Here is a 17,626-nt window from a genome sequence, read left to right as displayed (position 1 = left end):
CATTGCAGCTAAATGTCAATGTCAAAGATTAATAGCTTTGGCACTTGCATATCGATAACTTTAGTGTTGTCGTTGCTCAGCACAGTGACTAAAAGCTGATTGATATATACTAGTTTTTAAAATTTTAATTCAAAAGAAAAAATGCATCTTCACGGTGGTTTTTCATTGCCTAATGTTTTATTTTCCATATTGTAAATTCTTTAAAGAGTTGTATACAATAGATCAGCCCCAGCTCCAGCATCATAAAATACAATATAAGAATATGTATTAAATATAATATCGTACAATTTACAACTAGATCGGTGCCAAATTTTAATTTTCTTTCAATAAACATACAAAATACTTTACAATTAAAAATTGAGCGTATCAAACAGATTTATATAGAACAATGTTTTCGATGCCAAACAATAGATAATACATGAATGTAACTATAAATTTCACTAAAAGTTTACAATATAACATTCTTATAAACTATATTGTTTATTTGTATTCATGTTCCACTCAACGATGTTGCTGATGTTGTTGTTGTTTACTGTGCATTCTGTAGGTAAAAAATATAGCTCCTATATATAGATATATAGATGATAACCAGTTTTCATGGTGGTCATTATTAGGTAGGTCTCAGGTAGATATAGTGAAAATAAAATCTTTCTGCTTTTATAATATTATCATTGCGGCTCCTGCTGATTCTGTTCATTCATTTCCTTTAGTATTTTCGTTTCCTTTCGTTTTCTCCTTTCGCTTTGTTTTTTCAATTTTCTATGATTAAATATGTATAGTATATTATGGTTAAATTAGACTTGTGTATCAATAGTTAAATTTGTTACTATTTTAAGCATCTACACACCAGCTCGAAATTAAACGAACTTAACGATAAATATTAAAATGATGATACTTATGCTGTTAGCACGTGTCAGATTTGGCATTATAAATATAAAAGCTTAAGCAACTACTACAATATAATAAAAATAATCAATTAGCTAAAACATAAAGTTAAATACGAAAAAAAAAAAAAAACGTTAGATGCAGCTAAAGTTGTGCCTAATGAGCGTAGTATGTGATGATGTCCATTTGTGTGTGTTTGCTTGTGTTTGTGTCTGAGTGCGATGTTAAATTATGTTAACAATTATCTGAGACGGGCTCACTTCATGTGTGAGGTGCGTGGATCCTCACGCTGATGCTTGGCAAAGTCCAAGAATATCTCCTCCAATGTCGTCTGGCTAATCGAATAATCCTCCACATTTAGTTCGTAGCGACTTTGCTCCATAAGTCCAAAGATCTTCGACCATTTGATGCCATTCAATGGAATGTAAAAGGTCAACATGCCCTGATATTCCTCCCTAAAAATTTCAATTGCAAATTTAATATTGAATGTATATTGTAGATTAGTAAAGAAACTTACTGTAAAATGGCTTGTGGAAATTTCTGTTGCACAAACTTCTTTACAGTTTCAATATTATCATCGGTTTTCTGGCCACTGGACCCTGGAATCTCATCCGAACTTCGCCTAAAGTTTACGGTGCTACAATAAATAAATTTACAAATTTCAATCTTTTTTCTATTAAATTGATGCAGTGAATTTTTTGGGCATTACCTGCGTCGACCTGCTGTTTCATCGATGCTGTCGCGATCGGCCACTGGTGTAACCATTTGATCTTCGGAAATGCCATTGCTACAAGTAAATCAAAGATAAATACATTGATAGTTTATCTATCGTGTCGAATTTTACTCACCTGTGTGGCATTTTAATGCTCTCCAGACTGCGACGTAGTGACACATTGCTGGTAGTTTGATATGGCAACGGTGTGGATGGTACTGATTCTTCGGAATTTTGTGTCCGATATCTGCTGCCGCTGCTTCTAATTTAAAAGAGAAGAATAGAGTGGGGAAAAATTATTTATGGGTCATAAAAAAAAGCTTTATAAATAAATCGATTCTAAAATTCTTCTATATAAATGAAACTATTTAAAATTATGTGAACATAATTGATTAAAATAAAGTTATATCGAAAGGTAAAAATAAATTTAAAAAAAGTAAAAATTAATCGTTATTTAAGACTTACACCTGTGAGACTCTAAGACCATCTTTATTGCGTCGCACTTTAATCTTGAGCACAAGACCCTTGGAGAATTTGTTCTTTAAATGCTGTGTAGATCCAATGCACTTGAATTCACCATTAACCATAATTGCGAGACGTGTGCAAAGTGCCTCGCATTCCTCCATGCTGTGGGATGTGAGGACAATTGATTTGCCCGTGTCACGAATGCGACAGACCATATTCCAGAGCTGACGTCGGGCAGCTGGATCCATGCCTGTGGTGGGCTCATCTAGATATATAACCGATGGTGCACCAATCATGGCAATCGCTGCACTCAGTTTACGCTTATTGCCGCCACTGTAGGTGCGCGTCTTTTTATCGATATGCTTCATGAAGCCAAATGATTTGGCCAATTCTTCGGACACCGGTTTGATAGCTTCTTTTTGGACGCCACGTAGTAAACAGAATATTCTTAACATTTCACGTCCAGATAAATCATCTAGCAGTGCATCGAATTGTGGACAATAGCCAATCCTCTTATAGATGTGACCCATATCCGTCTCCAAATTGAGACCCTGAACATACGCCGAGCCCGAACTGATTTTCTCATCGCCTGTCAACATCTTAAACGTTGTCGTCTTTCCGGCACCATTGACACCCAATAAACCAAAGCACTCGACCCTGTAAAAAATTTTAATAAATATGAGTTAGGAATTAGCGAAAAGTTTTATAAATTTCACTCACTCTCCAACGCATAGCGACACCTGATTGACGGCCAAGTAGGATTTATAATACTTGCTCACACGATCCAATACAAGATTCTTGGCGGACACTTCATGCGGCGTCATATTAAGGATGCGTTGACGTTCCCTCTCCACATCGTCATCGACATCCTGTGGGGCTGGCGGTGTTTTTCTGCAATGTGGAAACACATTCAATTATTGCAAGCTTCAGGTTTATAGTTAAAGACATTATTGATTGACATTGAAACTTAAAATAAGTTTAGTAAAAATTTCTAAAATTATTTGAGTTCTTAAATAAGCTAAATATGAAGGCAATATAATTTGAAAATCAAACAATGAATTTAAATTTACTTAATTAATACTTTTGAAAATATTTAAATTTTCCTAGTTTACAAAATTAATTTTAAATTTCGCAACAATTTTTGATAAAATTACGAGAGTTAAAAATTATCGAAATACTTTTCAATGAAAATCATCGGAAAGTTTTGAAAAATTCAATTTCTCAAAAAAACTGTCTATTCGCATAACATTTTTCACAAGTTGACGCTTTTTCAAAATTTAAAGACTATGTTCACAGGTAAAGAATTGTGGAATATGGAAGATTTTTCTTTTTAATTTCGTTGGATATCTTGGTTATACTATTGCAAAAGTGACTTAAAAAATTAATAACAAGTAAACTTAAATGAACTTTTAGATTTAAAATAGAAAAAATGATCTGGGGTTAACTTACATTTTCATCTTGCGAACCTTGTAGATAAGCTCATTAATTAAGCCAAATTCGCCTATGATGAGCACAAGGAAACAAATGACTCCTGTGCACAACATATAGACAATTTCTAGCATGACACCCGGATTTGTCCAGCCAAAGAAGGGTTTTAAGTCTACAGTAGAAAGAAATGATATTTCTAGAGAGAGAGAGGGGGAGGGATAGAGGAAAATGTTATACTTACCGCAGCACTTGGGAACCAGCTCGCAGAGAAGTATAGGTGGAAGAGCACCGACCTTATCGCAGGCATGCTGTGTGGCCACAAAGGTGTATGCCTTATTCAGCCCCATTGCCAATGAAAAGTGGGGAAAGATGCGGAATATGTTGCTGAGAGTTTTGGCCGTTTCTTCCGTTTCGAATACTTCAAATGACATGACCATAACCACAATGAACAAGGCCATGCCGGCAAATATATTGATAATTGAATTGCGTGCAAAACCCGTTGCCGGATCATCAAATTTCAATGATAAAAGATACGTGAATGGCAATACGGCAAAGCCAAAGACAACGAGCAATAGAAAATATCGTGCCAGTTCATCGGCTGTAATGAAGCCATCCTCTTGGAAGCAAAATATTGTTATTATAATAATGACCGACGTAATCGTAATTGTGAGAAAGTCCCAAATGTATTGGGTTAACCAAAATGTCCAAACTCTTACACCACTCACAAATTGCAATAACTTGGCACGCGATTGACGTTCCTTGATCAAAAACAATATATACATGGCACTCACAAAGCACATGCAGAAGCATAAATTACTTGCCATCTGTGTGCCAATATTGTTGCCAATATTCAGTTGGGATAATAGCGTTTGTGTCGTATATGGATATGGATAGTTGGTAACAACAATTGCCGCATCATCGCCAACATATCTGCGGGCAATTGCATTATGCACCATATTCACCGTTAACGGGGCCGTATGCAATGGTTTATTGTTAAGCCATGCTACGATTTTGTCATCTCCCACACTTGCCGCAACCAAGTAACGTGTATTAATACGCGACTGTATTGATTTGCCGAGAGTGAGTATATAATCGCTAAAGTTCTTTTTGTCCGTAGACTCATAACGATGCGAACTACCAATTGATTTGGCCATTTCCTCATATTGATCAGCCACTTTGGCTCCAATGGAATTCGGTGTTAAATTTGCGAATCTTTCCATAACCGTTACCGTTTGCGGATATTGTTCACGGCTTATCTCGATTGGCGGCAGTTGACGGAATGTGCTTTGTGTGTGCGCTATCAATATGGTGATGACAACAAAGAATACGGGCATTAAATTCTGTATACAGAGCAATAATTTGTTACGCCATGTGTAAAGTATCTTTTTCAGCATCATTGCATGCCATTGATTCAACGTCAATTGCATTCCACGTAACGAATGACGCTGATCCGAGAATGCCCGATCCGCTGCAAACAGTTAATTGAGCTTATCAGTAATTGAATGATATTAGATGAAGTTCAAACACTGCTTACATCGCATCGATTCATTGTCATCCTCCGCATAGCCAGAGGCACCTTTCATAATTGCTTCAGCCTCCTTGCGCTTGCCCTCGGCATCGGTTTCAGCGCCCACCTTCATGAAGACCTCCTCCATTGAGGTGATGCCAACGCCATATCCACTCAAATGCAAATCCGCAGATCGTTCTTCTAGGGCTCCAAACATCTTCTCAAATTTATCCGAGTATCGATCCGGCAATGCGTATGATAATTCAGCACCAATATCGCTCTTTGGCTGTATGCCGGGTATATAGAGGGAGAGTAAGGCCGTCACCTCTGCGGGATCACAGTTGTCTTCCTTTACACAGATCTGCAGATGATAAACCAACCTTAAATTAATATGCAATCGACTTTAAAGTTTTTTCTTTCTTAGTCTTGTTTCATTCTGTAGTATGTTCTACTGATTAATTAATTAATTTTTCTTTAATTATCTTAACTTCCTGTATGGGTTCTTCTCCCCTTCAGTATTATTTCCGTAAATTTAAATGTTCTTAATAATTTTCTTTTGTTTTATTCCATTATTGTTTTCAAAACTTCTTACTTTCACAAATATTTCTATACCTTTTAATTTCACTATCCTAATATTCTATTTTTCTTTAATTTATTATTATTCCTGTACATTTTAATGCTCTTATTCCCATTTTATTTTCTCACCTTCTTTCTTATCCTATATTATTTCTAGATATTTTAACTTTTACGTCTTAAACTTTTTCTTTTCTTCCTTTCTTTACTTAAAAATTTGTTTTCCCGTATTATTACTCTAAGATGATCTTTTTTTCAATATCTATTTGATCCTTTCTTCTGTTTCTACTTCCATTCCATTTATATTTTCTTTTATTTAGATGATTTCTCTAATTAATTGTTTTCCGTCTCTTTTCACTTACCAAACTATAGCCGGAACCGTAGTGTTTCTTAAGGAAGAAAGAGGTGCCGTAACACTTGAGCTCACCGTCGCACATGATGGCAATGCGATCGCCCAGGATATCGGCCTCATCCATGAAATGAGTGGTTAGGAGAAGGGTTCGTCCCATCTTTTCCTTCTGCAGCAGATCCCATAATTGTCGTCGCGCTGCAGGATCCATACCAGAGCTGGGCTCATCGCACAGGACAACCTTGGTGTCGCCACAAAGGGCACAACAAACGGACAGTTTACGCTTCATGCCACCCGATAATTTGGATGATTTCGAATTGGCTTTATTTTCAAGTTGAATTAACTCCAGATATTTCTGGACTTCCTTTTCCACAGCGGCACCCTTGAGTCCCTTCATGCGGCTAAAGAAACGTATGTGATTCCCCACGCTCATGTCATCAAAGAGAACATTATGCTGCGGACAAATTCCGAGCGACATCCGAGCACCCTGAATATTGGTTCGAATATCGCTGCCATTGATGATCGCCGTACCGGATGTGGGAGGAAACATGCCCGTTAACATTGAAATTGTTGTCGTCTTTCCGGCTCCATTATGACCAAGAAGTACTGTTATTTCGTCCTCAAACATATTTATGGACAAACCTTTGACAACCATTTTTTTGCCAAACTTCTTCTTGATGTTTCTCATCTGTAATCCAATTGGTTTATTTTCCGGTTCAGCCTCGAATGTTCCTTTATTGGCTTGACCATTTTCATTGGGCACATCCTCAACACCCGTAAAATTGCAACGATCACCGCACCAGAAGGTCCGGGTAAATGGGAAATACCATTTGCGTGCCACACCAAAGTCACCCGGGAACACCTGTTCGACATAGAGACAGATGCACATGTACAAGGCACTGGAGATGAGCATCATGATCATAACGGCGCCAACACTTAGATTATCATCGATTGTGACAGGCGTAAACATATTATTCCATTGAAAACCTTCGCCCGTACCCTCAAATTGGAGTATCAACTTCATGCCAAATCCCAACGCCGTGTTTGATATTAAACTCCAGCCGAGTTTCGATCCCAGTGTCATTGTTTCATAATTCTGTTGTATCAATGTGAATGGCATATAGGCAATGAACCAAAGTAATCCTGTGACAGCTGCCGCCGTGCTTGCTTTTGAAAAGATCGGTGCGATCATAAAGCAGAAACATATTGCAGAGATAATATAGATCATTAGAAAAAATACCAGGGCTGTAAAGCTGCCATTGGTCAAGATGGAGACACCGTTCTGCCAAGGTATCTTCATCAATACGGCTATTAGTATGGCAGATATGAATAGCATTAAAAACGATTTGAGGAACCAGGCACTCCAATGTAACCAATTGCTCAATCCCATTATTTTCATCACCTCCTTAAGCTGTTTCTCCTTCTCCGTCGTTATGTACTGCAAAAAAAAAATCCAAACGGTGAAAAATCTCGTTAAGGTTATTCCGAATAACTATGCTTGATGAAATTATAATATCCAGTTTAGGCAAAGTTTTGAAGGCAATATTATAAGCATATAAAAAAAAAATATATATATCTTTATACTAAATGGAATAATGTACCAAAACAAGCGTTTCGGGTTTCGGTTCTTAGAAAAAAAATTATTTATTTATTTTATTTAAATTAAAAGGGAAGTTTCAGTTAATGGTTCCGGTTCCCTGAATGTAGCAAAAATACTCAAAATTTATTATCCAGCTATAAATTTTAATATATTTATGTCTCGTGTATATATTCGGTTAACTTTATAATTTTTTGCGAAAATTTTGTTTCCACGCAACTGTACATTTTGATATACTAGAAATTTCAAAAATATATAAGATTACAAAGAAATATCAAAATATTAAACAAAAAAAACTTTTCTGTGTACATTATTTTTATCATTTTTTCTTTTATTATTCAGCGTTGATTAAATAAACATTACTTACCCTAGTAATAGTTGTGGCAGGATAGATAAAACTGAGCACCAGAATGAATGACACTACTGCGGCTAGACCCTCAAGCAATGGATCATATATATAGGAGGGATATGGATAACGTTGCATCACAACCTCGGGCAATTCATCTTGTCCCGACTTTTGTCTTATAAAGGACATGCTCAGAGCATGCTGAATGGGTAGGAAACCTTCACGTAGATAACCGACAGGTATTCCACCATCATTATCCCGGAGATTACGTGGTCCGGTTGTATCGATAACCGGAAATAGCCTCATCGTTAGCCATGTTAGACCAAACTTATAGGTTGTCGTACGCAGTTCCGATGGGAAACGCAATGTGTATTTGAATTTTTCCGGCAATTCTACCAAATCCGACCAGGATTGATCAAATTCAATGCCAGCAAAGGCATTGCTTGATGTCACACTAGTTTGTAGAGTTTTCGCATCCTCGAATCCCGTATGGTTTAGGCCCAAACTTCTTGCCGCCGCACCGACCACACTATCCAGATGAACATTTTGCGGGGAATAATACAGAGAATATGCTGGCATTCCCATACCATTCTGTCTACTCATCGTCTCACTGTATACAAGTGAAGAAAATGTATTAGCTTTTCATTATAATTAATATAACTCAACTAATTTACATTTAGAGTTGGTTTTTAATCGAATTTTGAGTGTTTATTTGAGTGCTGAGTGCAGGCTGTTTTAACAGTGGTTCTTAACACTTTTCAAAATGTTGGTAACAACACTAATATTATTTCTAGCATTAATCATTGCAGTGCTGTTAACAGCACTATGTCACAACAATCTTTGAACTCGCGCAATCTTTTATCATAAAATAGACGCAGTAATGTTGAAAAATAAGGAAGAGAAATTGGAACATAAAAAATTGAAAAGGGATAGAAATCTTTAATGGAATTCGAACAGGAAAACAAATATGAAAAATAAATTGGATTTTAAATAGGAATTGAAATTGTGTAAAGAAAGAAAAAAAAATAAATCTATTTTGATATTTGAATGCGAAAAAAATAGAAATATAAATGGAATAGGATAGGAATTTAGAAAAATAACCCAAGTTAAAATAATGGAATTACTTTTTTTGAATTATCGTATTGATAAGTTAAAAGATATAAAACAAATGCATCTCGAATAACTGGCAATTCAACGAGCTTTAAGAAATTTACATCGTTCTTTGGCGTGACATAGTGTTTTTTACATAGGCGATAGAAAGCGATAAAACGTTGTTTTAATATAAATTTGCAGAGTTTACAAAGCATTTCTTAAAGAGTTAAGAAAGAGAAGCTCTAGAAAAGTGAAAAAGTTTTACAATATGAATCGATATTATATTTCGACATATCGGACAAGCGTAAAATATTTGTTTTAATCTATAAAAAACATATATATATATTAATTCTTAAAATTAGAATTGTTATCATTAAAAAAGTTAGCGATACAGCGGACCATAATGAGTGTTTAATTTCAAAACAGCTTTCAATTTGTTATATCCATAAAAATAATGTTAAAGTTGATATTTTATATAAAATGACCAACAACAAATGCAAAATAAATGAGAGAATAATAATCGATACAATATTTAAGTGTGCAAATGTTGATTTTACGATTGTAATTGAATGCATGCTCATTCTGCAAGAGTATAAAACATTCGGTGAGCCGAAATAAAGAATCCATTTTAAATATTATTATTGTTGTTAATCGATTATTTTTGATTTAGTTTTGATCTTTACCTCTTTGACTTTGATACTAGCAGGGAAATGAGCGCGTGCATGCGACGCGAATTATGGATACAATATCTGAAAGTTGTTTTATATACGATATAAGACATTTACATGGAAATTAACTAAAATACAGCAAGTATAATATATTATACACATAAATATGCATACATATTTATATATGAATAATACACAAAACTGTAATCTTACGGCATACAGTGAGTAGTTTATAAGGCCACAAACTGAACCAATATATACATAGTTTTTTAAATTCCCAGCCTCGAGTCAGGAGAAGAACAATTCAATTCAATTCAAGAGAGAAAACAACTAAAGATATAAAAGTTTTTTAAGTTATAGAACTTCTGTATAGTGTTTTTAATCTATATTAAATGCACAGCAAACAATTAATAGATAAACTTAATTTTTTGCAGTTGAATAGAGTTCCGATCAATCGGTGGTCTATGGTAAAATGGTGCATATACTAACTAAACTCACTGTACGTAGTTGGATTCATACATGTACATATGCATACATATCCATATGTAATATTTAAAGATAGAGTCGAACACAAATATTATTAAGTTCTTAAGCAGCTGTGCTCGATGAAAAAAGTCACAAAATATAATATTGAATTGAAATCAAAATACTAGTTGAAACCACTGTATGCAATTGGACACATACATGTACATATGCATACATACATACAAATATGAAAAAGTTAAAGATCGAATAGAAAATAAAAAAAAGTATTGCTTAGTTCTTAAGCAGCTGTGCTCTTTAAGGAAATCGTAAACGGAAACTGAAACTGAAAATAATATTGAAATTAAAATTGAAACGCGCACTAAAACTCAAAACTCAATCAATGAGAACAACTCAAAAGACTCTCGTAATTGAATCAGATTCGATAAATCGAAACCTAAAATTATATTGTGGATCAAAAGATTGACTTACTTAAACAGATCCAAATTATCTAAAGCAAGTGGTCGATAATTCACCACAGGCATGTGCTCAATATCAACGAGTGTACGAACCAGGACCATCAGCAATGAAAAAATTGCTGGCAATAAAAGTTCGATAACCAATTGCCATTTGTGACTCCATTGTAGGATCCAATTTTTCCATAGCAAAAGGACAAATTTATCCCAGTTTGATATCTTTGCCATTTTATTGTGTTTTAGTCTGTCATATCCAACGTGATATCCTTACAATTCAATTCGTCTTCAATCGTTTGGACCACATACAACTGTAAAGAAATCGATAAGATTTATTGATTAATTCATTAATTAATTTTGATTATAATAAATAAACACATGGGGTATAACCGCTAGTGATGAGCTTAAATCTCTAATTTGAACAACATTCTCCACAATTGGTTTAATTTTAAGGTTGATCTGCCTTGTCAGATATATGTCAGATATAGATCTACAACTTGTAATTGTTTTTATTGAAGCAAAGTATATACTCTAATAAATAATTTAGCTGCCTGTCTTTTAGAGTTTAATATTTTTGTTTATATTAACAAAAGTGCATGCTTCCACTTTAAATACAAGGCCCAAAAACACTTAGTAATATTATATTGAACAATTTTTGTGTATGCAATAAGTCAAGTGTTATTAATATTTACTTTAAATGTAATATGAGTGTCGAGTAAATTATACTGCGCTTTAATTAATTCTTTCAGCCCAAATTTCTTCAAAAATCCGAGCATAAAATAAAATATTCAAAATCTCTATATATAATTATCATTTTTAATCAACTGTTAATGAAACTAACAAGGGTCTACTAACAAGATAAAGTACATTTTGGCAATCTTTCTTTGTGTCAAATAATCCTGATAAGTGCTAAATAGGGACAATCGTATGTACTCAAATATCGTATCAGATTAGTATCTAATCAGTTATTAGCAAGTCAAATGTATACACGACACGAGCACCCAGGTGTAAGGTTGCTGGAACTTGATCATTTGTTATCAGCATTACGAAAGTGTAGACATCGATAAGATTAATGCAGAAATGTTATTTATAAATAGAAACATATGTAAACAAATGACAATGTTGACAGAAATAGTGGAAAATCATACTTCTGATTTTATAATATAGCATCATTACATCTTCACATAAGCTACTTTTAAATACTACCTCGAGAGTAAATTATAAAGCAACATTTAATAATTATATCAATAGTGCAAAAACTTATCGAACAAGGATATCCTTACCAAAAACAAAGTATGCCATAATTGATAACCGATCTTTCTAGATTTTACTATGTCATATAAAAATCGAGTTTATAAGTAAAAGCATTTTTATGACATAATTTATCAGTATTCTGGTCAGTTGGTAATAGAGAAAACCTCTTACCAAAAATAGCCAAGAAATAGCTTTATGAGTGCAGAGATATATCAAGTGAAAAAAGCATGACCTGTTTTTAGCGACAAGTCCGATAAAAACATTTACAAGCATATAACAAATATTATGTACAATTAATTGCACATTTGTCAAGAATTAATTCGATTTTATTTAAAATCTAAATTTAGTGTGAATTTCAATTTTTCCCACCACTTGTGAATACAGATTATAAAACTCTTCTATTATGAAATAACTAGGGGAACTGTAAAATTAATCTATTTATCATGTTGTCAGGTTGAAAATATTAAACTTCATCGTTCTACGTAATGGGACCTTCAAGATTTGAATCGCAAAAAAGTGCAATTTAATGGTAGCACCGATTAAATAATTTAAAGCTAAATTTGCACGGTAGCCGAGACTGGCTGATATGATTATCTTGATGCCTTCTAATTTAAAGAAGATAAGTACGTTACAAGTACAAGATTATAATCAAGTATTTTGGTCGAAACAACAAACTTGTTTATAAACAGAACGAAAAGGCAAATACTCAAATGGAGGAAAGAAATTAAGGAAATATAAATTAGCGATGATGAAACTGTCATCTTACTATGTTTTTTGAAAAGTAGAGCAGTAGTTTTAAATATATTGCTATTGTAGGAATCTGTCATATTACAGATAAACTGAGAGAAATAAGAAAAGAAAGTGGATCGAAATAACCATATTCAGGGCTGAAAACGAAACCAACCGAAAATCTCCCAAAAATGTATAGAGATTTGGGAGATTTTCGGTTGGTTTCTTTTTCTGTGGCACCCCTAATATTTCGAAAGTATATACATATGTCATTATACGATGAATAAGAAGTCGCATTTGGAGAGCAATTATGAATGTAAATATTATAAAAGATATGTGTTTCAGTTTATTTCGAGCAGTAATACTGGTCATGAGTCAAGATCTGTATACTCGTAATAAAGAGCTTGCTGTAGTGCAAATTTGTCGTATTACAGATAAGCTTTCGCCTAGGCATAAATCCAAAAACTTGAAGGGTGCTGTCAACAAATTTTTAGCGCTGATAACTCTGATGAAAATATTTATGTATGCCGCCTCATTTTTTGTGGTAACATTGCCTAAGCAATGTAGAAGTGGGTGAGCAGGGTGTGAGAACTCACAGCTTTTACAGACTTTCCTCACTTCGTAAAAACCCCTCGAAAGCACAAATTAAAAACGATAACAAAAATTAAAAAAAAAAGCAAAAAAAAAACTAGTGAACATAAACTAAATTATTAATGAGTCAAGAAACTAGAAAAATACAAAAATCAAACAAATTTTTCAAAAATAATAATACTAACGGACAAACAGGAGGCGACCAACCGTTCGACTGTGGCGACAATTTCAAACTGAGTTAAGCTAACACATTTGTCGAGCCGAGGTGCTTCGTATTCTCCACATTTTTTTTTATCAATGTTTCCGTAATAAATATACAATCTATACAATAGAATAATACGAATAAGTTTTGTATGTGATATTTATTACTACTGTTCGGCACGCTCGGTTATACGATTGGTCTTTTTAATCAGATTGTTCGGTCGACATTGATAATCGATAAAAGAAGACGCCTGAAGTGCAATAATAGTGTTTGCAATATATTAGTCATGTTAGTTATGTTACAGCAACAATCAATCGGGATGTGATACCCTTTAGGGAATTGGCTTATTTGGTTTATGGCTTTAGAATAAAAAGCCTTTTCAATTATATTTTGAGCTTAAAAAATAACGAAAGAAATAGACATTTATCGTTTTCGATAGCAACTGCGATATAAAATTAGTAGTAGTATTTGCCTATATAAACATATATCGTGTATAGCTCCAGCCGACTACATCCACATACAATAACCTTTCACTTCTCATTTTTTGGGTACGAAAAAAGGTTCGTAGTACACATAATCAAAATAAAACACAACTATATATTCAAGTACAATTTAACTGTCAACTGATCGGTATATTATTTCAATGGGTACTCCTATCTCTTATCTAGCGAGTTTTATTGATTCAATATATGGGAAAGAAGTATCGATAAAATATTCGAAGTACAAACACACCGAATCGTGAGTAATATAACTAACAATTGACAAAAGTTATATAAATAGTTAGTTATCTTTATATATGTTTAACAAATACTTCAAGTGCCCATTCAGACATTCACATTACGCGTATTACGAGAATTATCATTTAACGGAAATTAGACAAGTCTATTTACCTTTTGTTTCAAAAAGTTGAAAGTTAAACACTTGTTAAGAACAGTTAAGTCTCGAGAGGATTATATATGAGCGTAGAGACTATGCCAAAGCTCCGGCATTTCAAGGTTTTTTCCTCGAATTTGCCTAAGACTTGTCTTATCTAAGTATCAGTGAACTATGCAATTACAATTAAATTCACAGAAAGACTTAATAGAATCACAATAAAAATTATCCAAAAAACAATTTATGTAGATTGTGCTCAATTAAAAGAATACCCTATCCTTCCTTTTCCTGTACAAAAGCCTTAATTTTTATTATAAGATTGCATTAACATTAACATTTTTACAATACATTAAGTTTATATTAGCATAATTGTAGTTTAAAAAAGTATTGACGAAATCGGCCTATTGAGTTTCAGGAGTTTCAGGAATTTCAGGAAATTGAGGAGAAACTTGTCTACCTCCTTACTACCTTCTTTGAGAAGGAGTACAGGCAAGATTCACAAGTTCAAAAATTCTTTTATATATATAAGTCCACAATATGGCATATAACCCTACTAAGAAAAAATATGTACAGGTTAAAATACTTTTTGTTAAAAATTCAGAAGTCATGCTAGACATGCAAAAAGAAAGAAAAACATTCGGAAAAGATTCCGTCTTATCAATTATTTTCGGTGGCTCTACAATTGCTAACCAACAGCATTCATAAATTAATAAAGAATGTTAAATTTAGCTTAGCTAAGCTGATAGACGAATACACTTTTCGTCATTACTTCTGTCACAAGACTAAACAGAACTTTGAAAGCGCAGCTTATGCATTCGAATTTCAAGTGCCTTCGATAGCTCAGTTGGTAGAGCGATGGACTGCAGTTGTGATTATAACAGAAATCCACAGGTCGCTGGTTCGACTCCGGCTCGAAGGATCCCAATATTTTTTTTTACCGATAATGCATCGATTTTAACAACTTGAAGGCACAGATTTTGCATACGATATTCAAGTGCCTTCGATAGCTCAGTTGGTAGAGCGATGGACTGTAGTTGTGATTATAACAGAAATCCACAGGTCGCTGGTTCGACTCCGGCTCGAAGGATCCCACTATTTTTTTTTTACCGATAATGCATCGATTATTACAACTTGAAGGCACAGCTTTTGCATACGATATTCAAGCTCCTTCGATAGCTCAGTTGGTAGAGCGATGGACTGTAGTTGTGATTATAACAGAAATCCACAGGTCGCTGGTTCGACTCCGGCTCGAAGGATCCCACTAATTCTTCGATTTTTACAACTTGAAATCGTAGCTTATGCATTCGAAATTCGAGTGCGATGGACTGTAGTTGTGATTATAACAGAAATCCACAGGTCGCTGGTTCGACTCCGGCTCGAAGGATCCCACTATTTTTTTTTACCGATAATGCATCGATTTTTACAACTTGAAGGCACAGCTTTTGCATGCGATATTCAAGTTCCTTCGATAGCTCAGTTGGTAGAGCGATGGACTGTAGTTGTGATTATAACAGAAATCCACCGGTCGCTGGTTCGACTCCGGCTCGAAGCATCCCACTATTTTTTTTTTACCGATATTTCTTCGATTTTTACAACTTGAAGGCACAGCTTTTGCATGCAATATTCAAGTTTCTTCGATAGCTCAGTTGGTAGAGCGATGGACTCTAGTTGTGAATATACCAGAAATCCACAGGTCGCTGGTTCGACTCCGGCTCGAAGGATCCGATATATCTTATATCGAACATGCTTACCCTATAAAAACTAGAAAGAGCTTTTCCCAAATTCTTGCCAATAGAAACATTATCTTTCGCCAATATTCCACATTCAAGTTTCATCTAAGCTTAAAATGTAAATCGGATTATCTCGCAAAATGAGTACAAACGCTATGAAACTCGTGAATTTTTATTGTATTCCCATATCGATAAGCCAAGAATCAAACGGGCACATCTATAAAAATAAAATGGCAGTTCGTTGGCATTTCAGAGAACTATAGTTAAAACCAATGATAACGCTTAGACACATGACTCACTACTCGTGATCTTTTAGGTACTCGAATTGATTATCTAAATGACTCATAAAATGTATATACACATTAATTAAACTACGTTTAATGGTAATGATAAGCAATTAATTTATAACTGACACGTGATACACATAAGTGATAACAACTAGAATATTTGCAATTCTAAAAATTCTAAGCACCTAGACGATATATTAAAACTGCCCTATATTCATTTATGTATTTAAAACATGCCAAGTTTATGAGTCTTATACATACATGTGAAACATACTTATAAAAAAAAAAATGTTACATATAAGTATTATAATTATATTGGTATTATCTTCAAGAGCTTCATCGTGTAAACCCCAGCTATGACAAACGATCTTATTGCCAATAAAAAGTATCTATTTTCAGTTTCAAAAATGTTGATCAGATTAGTCTTAGTACTTTTATTTCTTGCTTCCTTGTTATACGCGTTACCTAAAAAATAGGTAAAAGGGTATATTGTGTTCGTTGGAATGCATGTAACAGGAAGAAGGAGGCATCTCCGACCCCTTAAAGTATATATATTCTCGGTCAGCATCAACAGCCGAGTCAATATAGCCATCTGTGTCTGTCTGTCTGTATGAAAAAAAGGATCTCAGAGTCTATAAGAGTTAGAGTAACCAAATTTGGCTCCCAGATTACTATATACCCCACGCAGATCAAGTTTGTTTCAAATTTAAGCCACACCCTCCTCCGCCCCCGCAAATAGCGAAAAACCACCACACCCACAGTTTTTGAGATTGTATAATAGTATTATCTATTGTCCCACTGAATCGCATCAAGATCGGACAAGTAGAACGGTAGTATTGGCGATTTAATGTTTTCAAAGTAATACAAGTAATTTCATTAAAGTACTTTAATATACATATATAGAAATAAGTAACGAGTATCCTATGGTCGGAATCTCGACTATAGCCTTTCCCACTTGTTTTTAGTATAAATTTGCGCTCTTTACGACTTAATTAAATGCAACAGTATATCAATATCTACATATGTACATATGTATGTTGGAGAATTAGAAGACAGAGTGCAAAAAGCAACCACTAAAATAGAATTTAGTACTCACCAAAAAGTAGGGCTCTTAATTGCAATTCTCAGTTCGTTTTGTTGCCATTTCAAAAGTAGAGACCCAAGTGACGTCACAAAACTAAAGAGCGCGTGTGTGGTGTAAACGGGCGAGGGAGAGGAAAGGAGCGGTCACTGTAGCGGCAATATAATTATTAAAATAATCACAAGTCTCAAATCAATGTGTTGTTCGTAAATGTAGCATGTACATACATATGTATTTCACTTATATTAATGACTAATTAAAATTGTTTTACTTTGGCATTGCTTTCTAACTTAATAATTAACGAAAGAATAAAAACCAATTT

The 17,626-nt window shown here is 34.1% G+C and overlaps 1 protein-coding gene and 4 non-coding genes across 9 annotated transcripts; 4 read left to right on the top strand and 1 right to left on the bottom strand.

Moving 5' to 3' along the window:
- Positions 1–158: 158 nt before the first annotated feature.
- LOC117780208 (ATP-binding cassette sub-family A member 3) lies at positions 159–17,411 on the bottom strand. 5 transcript variants are annotated; one of them, XM_034616648.1, is made up of 14 exons: positions 17,320–17,411; positions 10,577–10,868; positions 7,884–8,472; positions 5,933–7,357; positions 5,025–5,358; positions 3,732–4,958; positions 3,512–3,662; positions 2,783–2,953; positions 2,063–2,719; positions 1,734–1,859; positions 1,595–1,672; positions 1,403–1,522; positions 1,146–1,340; positions 159–759 (listed from the first exon to the last, which is right to left on the bottom strand). In XM_034616648.1, the coding sequence occupies exons 2-14, from the start codon at positions 10,786–10,788 to the stop codon at positions 669–671; spliced, it is 5,376 nt and encodes a 1,791-aa protein (XP_034472539.1). In that variant the 5' UTR covers positions 10,789–10,868; positions 17,320–17,411; the 3' UTR covers positions 159–668. The 5 variants fall into 5 exon arrangements, with proteins under 5 accessions (XP_034472539.1, XP_034472569.1, XP_034472561.1 ...); XM_034616678.1 differs by having other exon boundaries at positions 1,403–1,507; XM_034616670.1 differs by having other exon boundaries at positions 1,734–1,856.
- On the top strand, positions 15,036–15,125 carry Trnac-gca. Its single transcript is given in 2 exon segments — positions 15,036–15,072; positions 15,090–15,125. It is a non-coding gene; the product is annotated as a tRNA-Cys (tRNA).
- On the top strand, positions 15,204–15,293 carry Trnay-gua. The gene is given in 2 exon segments: positions 15,204–15,240; positions 15,258–15,293. It is a non-coding gene; the product is annotated as a tRNA-Tyr (tRNA).
- Trnay-gua lies at positions 15,373–15,462 on the top strand. The gene is given in 2 exon segments: positions 15,373–15,409; positions 15,427–15,462. It is a non-coding gene; the product is annotated as a tRNA-Tyr (tRNA).
- On the top strand, positions 15,669–15,758 carry Trnay-gua. The gene is given in 2 exon segments: positions 15,669–15,705; positions 15,723–15,758. It is a non-coding gene; the product is annotated as a tRNA-Tyr (tRNA).
- Positions 17,412–17,626: the final 215 nt, after the last annotated feature.

Source organism: Drosophila innubila, chromosome X (genome assembly GCF_004354385.1).
Source record: "Drosophila innubila isolate TH190305 chromosome X, UK_Dinn_1.0, whole genome shotgun sequence".
Taxonomy (NCBI): domain Eukaryota; kingdom Metazoa; phylum Arthropoda; class Insecta; order Diptera; family Drosophilidae; genus Drosophila; species Drosophila innubila.
The sequence above is the reverse complement of the archived record's forward strand: the minus strand, read 5'-3'. Positions and strand labels throughout refer to the sequence as shown.

What these genes read in the sequence shown, in the direction of transcription:
- LOC117780208 (XM_034616648.1), bottom strand. Translation starts at nt 10,788, where the DNA reads ATGGCAAAGATATCAAACTGGGATAAATTTGTCCTTTTGCTATGGAAA. An exon ending in TGACAATGAATCGATGCGAT is followed by an intron (nt 4,959 to 5,024) that starts GTAAGCAGTGTT and finishes AACTGTTTGCAG; the next exon opens with CGGATCGGGCATTCTCGGAT. An exon ending in AAGGTTCGCAAGATGAAAAT is followed by an intron (nt 2,954 to 3,511) that starts GTAAGTTAACCC and finishes TCCACATTGCAG; the next exon opens with AAAAACACCGCCAGCCCCAC.